At 45.5% G+C, this 10,000-nt stretch overlaps 1 protein-coding gene across 1 annotated transcript in view; it reads left to right on the top strand.

Moving 5' to 3' along the window:
• LOC132134579 (bone morphogenetic protein 5-like) overlaps positions 1–5,237 on the top strand; it is a 10,353-nt gene extending 5,116 nt beyond the window's left edge. The window contains exons 4-5 of the mRNA XM_059547112.1: positions 4,739–4,830; positions 4,987–5,237. Coding sequence (XP_059403095.1) covers positions 4,739–4,830; positions 4,987–5,136 — 242 coding nt within the window. The 3' untranslated portion in view covers positions 5,137–5,237. The remainder of the gene's footprint in view (positions 1–4,738; positions 4,831–4,986) is intronic.
• The last annotated feature ends 4,763 nt before the right edge of the window (positions 5,238–10,000 follow it).

Here is a 10,000-nt window from a genome sequence, read left to right on the forward strand (position 1 = left end):
CACACACACACTGTGAACACACACCCGGAGCAGTGAACACACACACACACTCACTGTGAACACACACCCGGAGCAGTGAACACACACACACACACACACACTGTGAACACACACACACCCGGAGCAGTGAACACACACACACACACTGTGAACACACACCCGGAGCAGTGAACACACACACACACACACACACACACACTGTGAACACACACCCGGAGCAGTGAACACACACACACACACACACACACACTGTGAACACACACCCGGAGCAGTGAACACACACACACACACACACACACTGTGAACACACACCCGGAGCAGTGAACACACACACACACACACACACACACACACACTGTGAACACACACCCGGAGCAGTGAACACACACACACACACACTGTGAACACACACCCGGAGCAGTGAACACACACACACACACACACTGTGAACACACACCCGGAGCAGTGAACACACACACACACACACACACACTGTGAACACACACCCGGAGCAGTGAACACACACACACACACACACACACACACACTGTGAACACACACCCGGAGCAGTGAACACACACACAAACACACACACACACTGTGAACACACACCCGGAGCAGTGAACACACACACACACACACACACACTGTGAACACACACCCGGAGCAGTGAACACACACAAACACACACACTGTGAACACACACCCGGAGCAGTGAACACACACACACACACACTGTGAACACACACCCGGAGCAGTGAACACACACACACACACACACACACACACACTATGAACACACACCCGGAGCAGTGAACACACACACACACTGTGAACACACACCCGGAGCAGTGAACACACACACACACACACACACACACTGTGAACACACACATACCCGAAGCAGTGAACACACACACACACACACACACACACACACACTGTGAACACACACCCGGAGCAGTGAACACACACACACACACACACACTGTGAACACACACACACCCGGAGCAGTGAACACACACACACACACTGTGAACACACACCCGGAGCAGTGAACACACACACACACACACACACTGTGAACACACACCCGGAATAGTGAACACACACACACACACACACACACACACTGTGAACACACACCCGGAGCAGTGAACACACACACACACACACACACTGTGAACACACACACACACCCGAAGCAGTGAACACACACACACACTGTGAACACACACCCGGAGCAGTGAACACACACACACACTCACTGTGAACACACACCCGGAGCAGTGAACACACACACACACACACACTGTGAACACACACACACACCCGGAGCAGTGAACACACACACACACACACTGTGAACACACACCCGGAGCAGTGAACACACACACACACACACACACACACACACACACACTGTGAACACACACCCGGAGCAGTGAACACACACACACACACACACACACACACACACACACACACACACACTGTGAACACACACCCGGAGCAGTGAACACACACACACACACTGTGAACACACACCCGGAGCAGTGAACACACACACACACACACACACACACTGTGAACACACACCCGGAGCAGTGAACACACACACACACACACACACACTGTGAACACACACACACCCGAAGCAGTGAACACACACACACACACACACACACACTGTGAACACACACCCGGAGCAGTGAACACACACACACACACACACACACACACTGTGAACACACACACACCCGGAGCAGTGAACACACACACACACACACACTGTGAACACACACCCGGAGCAGTGAACACACACACACACACACTGTGAACACACACACACACCCGGAGCAGTGAACACACACACACACACACACACACACACACACTGTGAACACACACCCGGAGCAGTGAACACACACACACACACACACACACACACACACACACACTGTGAACACACACCCGGAGCAGTGAACACACACACACACACACACACACACTGTGAACACACACCCGGAGCAGTGAACACACACACACACACACACACACACACACACACACACACACACACACACACACACACACACACACACACTGTGAACACACACCCGGAGCAGTGAACACACACACACACACACTGTGAACACACACCCGGAGCAGTGAACACACACACACACACACACACACACACACACACACACACTGTGAACACACACCCGGAGCAGTGAACACACACACACACACACACACTGTGAACACACACACACCCGAAGCAGTGAACACACACACACACACACTGTGAACACACACCCGGAGCAGTGAACACACACACAAACTCACTGTGAACACACACCCGGAGCAGTGAACACACACACACACACACACACACTGTGAACACACACACACCCGGAGCAGTGAACACACACACACACTGTGAACACACACCCGGAGCAGTGAACACACACACACACACACACACACACTGTGAACACACACCCGGAGCAGTGAACACACACACACACACACACACACACACACTGTGAACACACACCCGGAGCAGTGAACACACACACACACACACACACACACACACACACACTGTTAACACACACCCGGAGCAGTGAACACACACACACACACACACACACTGTGAACACACACCCGGAGCAGTGAACACACACACACACACACACACACACACACACTGTGAACACACACCCGGAGCAGTGAACACACACACACACACACACACTGTGAACACACACCCGGAGCAGTGAACACACACACACACACACACACACACACACACACACACACACACACTGTGAACACACACCCGGAGCAGTGAACACACACACACACACACACACACTGTGAACACACACCCGGAGCAGTGAACACACACACTCACTGTGAACACACACCCGGAGCAGTAAACACACACACACACACACACACACACACACACTGTGAACACACACACACCCGGAGCAGTGAACACACACACACACACTGTGAACACACACCCGGAGCAGTGAACACACACACACACACACACACTGTGAACACACACCCGGAGCAGTGAACACACACACACACACACACACACACTGTGAACACACACACACACCCGAAGCAGTGAACACACACACACACACACACACACTGTGAACACACACCCGGAGCAGTGAACACACACACACACACTCACTGTGAACACACACCCGGAGCAGTGAACACACACACACACACACACACACTGTGAACACACACACACCCGGAGCAGTGAACACACACACACACACACACACTGTGAACACACACCCGGAGCAGTGAACACACACACACACACACACACACACACACACACACACTGTGAACACACACCCGGAGCAGTGAACACACACACACACACACACACACACACACACACACACACACACACACACACACTGTGAACACACACCCGGAGCAGTGAACACACACACACACACTGTGAACACACACCCGGAGCAGTGAACACACACACACACACTGTGAACACACACCCGGAGCAGTGAACACACACACACACACACACTGTGAACACACACCCGGAGCAGTGAACACACACACACACACACACACACACACACACACACACACACTGTGAACACAAACACACCTGGAGCAGTGAACACACACACACACACTGTGAACACACACCCGGAGCAGTGAACACACACACACACACACACACACACACTGTGAACACACACACACACCTGGAGCAGTGAACACACACACACACACACTGTGAACACACACCCGGAGCAGTGAACACACACACACACACACACTGTGAACACACACCCGGAGCAGTGAACACACACACACACACACACTGTGAACACACACCCGGAGCAGTGAACACACACACACACACACACACACACACACACTGTGAACACAAACACACCTGGAGCAGTGAACACACACACACACACACACACTGTGAACACACACCCGGAGCAGTGAACACACACACACACACACACACACACACACACACACACACACACACACACACACACACACACACTGTGAACACACACACACACACCTGGAGCAGTGAACACACACACACACACACACACTGTGAACACACACCCGGAGCAGTGAACACACACACACACACACACACACACACACACACACACTGTGAACACACACCCGGAGCAGTGAACACACACACACACACACACACACACTGTGAACACACACCCGGAGCAGTGAACACACACACACACACACACACACACACTGTGAACACACACCCGGAGCAGTGAACACACACACACACACACACACACTGTGAACACACACACACCTGGAGCAGTCGGCATCATTTATGCTGCGCGTCGGGGAGCAGTTGGGGGTTCTGTGTCTTGCTCAAGGACATCTCAGTCACTAGGCCACGACTTCCACACGCATCTTACATGATACACCATACTATGACTCTTACATTTTCTTTGCTTGCTTTTGTAGTTAAAATCAGCATAAAATAAAGGCTTTAAAATTACAATAAATATGAGCGCAATAAATACTTCACACATCATTAATGAAAGCAAGTAGACATGATATCAGTCCTTTAATTTGCTTTTGGTTTTGGGGTGAGATATGACCTGGGCAGCTTTGCTGAGACTGGGCTCTTCATGTATGTCTTGTCTTGTGTAAATGTGTCAGATCTGGGCTGGGACCGCTGGGTGGTTTATCCAGAGAGCATCACTTTCGTCCAGTGCCAATCCTGCTCTGAGAGTCCAGGCGCGTCGGCACAGGTAAAGGTCCTCTACATCATGCTTAGGTGCTTTGTTTTCTTTTAAGAAATGCTTTACACAAACATGTTTCCTCTCAACTATTGGCTTCAGACTAAAGAAATGCTTCAGATGGTCTTTTCTCTGGGCTCAGATGTAATCTTCATTGTCTTCCCACAGTGTTGTAAGCCGACCGCTCACGACATCGTCCTGTTTCTCTACATGGATGAATGGAGCAGTTTGGTTCTGTCCTCAGTGAGTCTGACCCGTGAGTGCGGCTGCGACCCTGGAGAGAAAACACAGGATCCTGAGGTCATGGCCCTGTCTTAGAAAGCCTTCCTTACCCACTGGTCACGCTGATCTGTGTGATTATTGGCACAGAGCAACAGAAATAAAGTTGAGGAGCACAGCTCTTGGGATTTGTAGGTTTATTGACTTTTGCTGCTGTGAGAGGTCAGACTCTAAGACTCTTGTGGGCTTTAAGAGTGCTTTTGAAAATAATGTAGAAACATATAAAGTTCTCAGAAGACATTCTCAATCGAAGCCTGTTATTTAACATTCATAGAAATGCACAAAGGACCTTCTGTTACAAATAAATGCAAGGTCAAATCTGTTTTTAACTTCAGGCTTTAATGTAGTCTGGCTTGATTTCAGCGGCCAGCGAATGTTCCCTGAAAAAATGTTGTCAAGCAGCTCTGCCAGAACTTTTGCCTGTGTGAATCTGAGGACTAAATAAAAGGTTACATTCAAAATGTCCTTCCTTTAAATTATGTTTCGTAACATGATTTCCATTGTTTGAGAAAATACCAAAACCATTTCATGCAAACCAGGAATGGCAAACTAACACTTTCAACTGCTTGTTTAGCTTGTATTTAACAAGATTTACACTTTATATCAAATGTATCAGCAGAATGTTTTATTAAAGATAGCTTTCAAGAATAAAGATGTGCTTCACTTCATAAAAGATGTATTCAACATTCATTTCTGTCTTTAAGTGTGTGTGAGTGATATTTTTGGCAGTTTCTGTGTGTAGCAAAACAAAACCTAAAAAAAGATTTAGCAAAATAAAATCCATGTGAACGTCTGCTCTGCTTTGAATGAACGCGGTCACAAGTTACTTGCAGTGCATTCCTGAAATGAGCAGATTATTCTGGGAGTTTATTGGCACACTGTGTTTGAAAGTGTGTGTGTGTGTGTGTGTGTGTGTGTGTGTGTGTGTGTGGCTGTTGTGCACTCAGTAAGAGTCCAGGTCCACGACAGATCCTCTGTGTCTGGCTTCGGTCCCTCAGTTCAGATGGACTCTACAGACCTGTGGGCCATCTGACCTCGAACACTACAGAGAGAAGTCAAGCAAACAAACGCAGGAGCGCTCTCGTACTGTCCTGAAACAACATGGCGAGTGTGAGATCTTCCTGGCTGCGCTGGGGAACGCTGGTTTCTGTCATGTTCTGTCTGTTTGCTCAGGGGAACAGCTGGGAGTGTTTGGACAAGGACAAGATTCTTACTGAAATGTCCAGGGATGTTGAGATGCCATCTGAGTGTGTGTTGAGCTGCACAGCGCTCTCTTACAGACAGATCGCAGACAGACAGCAGAAACTAACAGTCCGCTTCAAAGACTCACATCCCGGTAAGAGCAGTTTCCGTCTTAAATGTCTCTGAAACATCTCTTTTCAGTGTCTTTTGTCTAGTAAGAATAAAAAGAAAAAATGCCCAAAATCCAAAAGACAGAAGGCTTTATGTACAGAAAAGTGCAAATATCAGTTAATAAACTATATGCAAATTATATTGTATTTTAGTTCAGTAATCATAACCTCAGTAAACAACACTAATACACACACATATATATATTATACTAGTCTTCCCAATATTTTGCACATGTTTGCATAGTCATAGAATCAGAACCAGAGATGGTTTTATTTGTCTTGGTGACAGGAGCTTCCAGTGCAAAGAAAAAGTACAGACATAGTGCAGAGACATACATATAATTTGACATACATATAATACAATGAAACATAAGACAGAGATGAGATGATATGATAAAAAAATGAAGTATAGCAAGAGTAAATAAACGTGTTGCTGTGATTTATTAACACATTAATATCTCTATTGACTCTCTACAGGCGAGTCGGGTGACTTCTGCTGGCTTATTCATAACAGATGCAGCACATGGGATGAAGTTTTTGTTTTACTGTCAGTCAATGAATCCATTCAGAATGAAGGAGCGATTCGACTTCAAACCAACTCTCTGATTCACCTGAACCCAATTCAGCCCCACGACTCTCTGTCCATCATCCCTGACGACTGCGGGCTTCGCTTCGACGTCACGCCGCACCTGAGACACCTGAGACAACACACTCTCTGTGTCAGACCCACAGGCATCATGGGAAACCACTTACACTGTCCGCCGTCTCTGGTCATCATAAGGAAAAAACAGTAGGGTCTGACAGTCTGAATGATTCCTGAAGGAACTTATAAACATTATAAGACACAATGGTAAAGATTTAGACAGATGTACTGTAGGCTAGTGGTGTGACATTTAGGATATTGCATTTCAATTTAAATTCATTTGAATTATATATATATATAGGTAATAAATATCTGGAAGTAAATCTGTGTCTACTGTGATTTCATGTGTGGCGAATGAATTGCTGTTTCTTGCCTGCAGCTGATACACAACAGGTATTCATTGTAAATTGATTATTAAATTGTTTAATTAGGGTTTATAGATAATTTTGATGACAGAGAATGTTTTCATTTACTCCTTCAAGAGAACTGTACTAGTGGTCTGTAGGGAATAGTGAATGAGGGTATAAGGGGCGATTTCAGTTTCAGCCTTAGTCTAGGTCTTAGTACAGAATAAACTCCTGACCCGACCGTTCCCGCTTAATTTAGATCTCATTTTCAGAATCTAACAATTTAATTTCTGCTTCTGAAAGAATAGAGATTGGCTGACAAATAAAAGTGTAGTCTGCACAAAATTGTGTCATTTTATTCTTGTCAAGAGTCTTGAATTTACTGACTTTGACAAATTCATATGAATTATCTTTAGACACAAAAGTTGTTTATTATTTTATGCAACACAGTAGGGAAATAAATGTCAGAGATATTAAAAATGTTGTACAAAAATTGAATTTCTTATTTTTATTCGTCTTGTCAAAAATAATTTAGGTTGTACTGTACAAAAATAGTCTATTAAGATTTTCTAAATTTTGAAATGTTTCTGTAAACACAGTAGGAAAAGTGTCGCAGAGAAAAATAAATAAATACGACATCTGCCATTTAAAATAAACAAAATATAAACAAAACCGAGTTGAACGTCCTTCGAGGACAGAGATCTTTCTTCTGCCGTCACTCATCCACTAGAAGCGTGTTGTGTCCGAGGGCAGGCTGCATCGGTGGTCAATAAGAATAAAGGCAGATATGGACTTCGGGAACAGGATATTGTTAGACCGCCTGCTCCCGTTCAAATACACCAGAGTTACCGACCGCTACCGCGTTTTATTCGGGAATTTAATCCCGCGGCGCAAAAGATGTGGAGTCGCGGGATGCAGACCTTTACCTTCTTCTTCTTCAGCCCAGAAATAGACACACACGACACGACACGTCATCGAATGTTTGATATGGTTAGTGTTGCGTTCCTCGCTCTTTGGAAGCATATTCAATTTGCGATGTATGACAATGCAATATGTAAAATGGCAATGCATTTCTGTATTTACATTTACATTTTCCAATACATTTGTGCAACGTTTGGTGCAAAATGAAAATGAAAATTAAATTACATAATTTTCATTTGCCATATCATACACCAGTTTTAATATGTAAAATGAATACAAATTTTAACGCTTTATAAGTTGCAAAATTAAAATGAAAATGTATTACAGAAATGATTAGATATGTATAACATGTTCAAGCAAAAACTGTGGCAAAATTATAATTTAGATGCTATTTTTCTTAAATGCATTAACACTCACAGTCAAGACACTTACGATTGTATTTTCATTCAATGTCCCGCAATGAATGTAGCAAAATTCAATGTGCACATTGAAAATGCATTCCGAGCCGATCACGTGTCCGCCCCCTCGCGCCCATATGCTTCCATATCGCGCTCCCTCTGGCTGAAGTCACAATAGCGTACTGGTATTTCTTACAGAAGTGTAGTATGGTAATAAACTAGTCTTTCGGAGTCCAAACTACATTATCTCGGTCAGTTAGTCTTGACTGCGCAAACAGAACAGACTAGTGCTATTTAAGCTGAATGACATGACAGATAAAAACACTAATTGTTTTATAGCAGCTGAAAAGAGCAATTAAAAATGACAATCAAATTCAGTTAAAGAAACCGTTTCATTAAGGTATTTAACATTTATTTATTTTATTTAAAACATCTTTAAGGGTTTACTATCAGTGTTTGTATTTATACATTTATAAGTTTGCACTGTATTATTATTTATTGTAAATCATTATCACTGCGCTTGCGTGATGACGTGCCTGCTTGCGTGCGCGCTCGTGCAATAAATTGCCCGTAAAAGGACCATTCAATACTGCACGGGGGTGTGAACTTCACTTCATAATATCTGAAGTTGAATCGTGTCTGTTTGACACACTAATCTAAAACACTGTGGCTCAGTTGACCCGCCCTCCTGGGAGCTCCATTCTGCTGCTGAGTTCACTTCAGTCCAACTGCGATTCAGGAAAATCAACCTTGATTTCTAGATTTGACGAAATGTGATAAATCGGCGGATTGTGTCGTCATGAGCGAAGAGAACCCAGCGCGTCTCAGCGGACAGTACAAGCCGAGAATGAGCGGAGGAAGCAGGTAAAAACACAAGTAAACACGACGCTCCCACAGAGTCTTGACAGACTGTGCTCGCTGTGTGTGTGTGTGTGTGTGTGTTTGACAGACTGTGCTCGCTGTGTGTGTGTGACAGACTGTGCTCGCTGTGTGTGTGTGTGTGTGTGTGTGTGTGTGTGTGTGTGAGACAGACTGTGCTCGCTGTGTGTGTGTGACAGACTGTGCTCGCTGTGTGTGTGTGTGTGTGTGACAGACTGTGCTCGCTGTGTGTGTTTGTGTGTGTGTGTGTGTGACAGACTGTGCTCGCTGAGTGTGTGTGTGACAGACTGTGCTCGCTGAGTGTGTGTGTGACAGACTGTGCTCGCTGAGTGTGTGTGTGTGTGTGTGTGACAGACTGTGCTC

The sequence above is a fragment of the Carassius carassius genome, unplaced genomic scaffold (assembly GCF_963082965.1).
Source record: "Carassius carassius unplaced genomic scaffold, fCarCar2.1 SCAFFOLD_74, whole genome shotgun sequence".
NCBI lineage: Eukaryota > Metazoa > Chordata > Actinopteri > Cypriniformes > Cyprinidae > Carassius > Carassius carassius.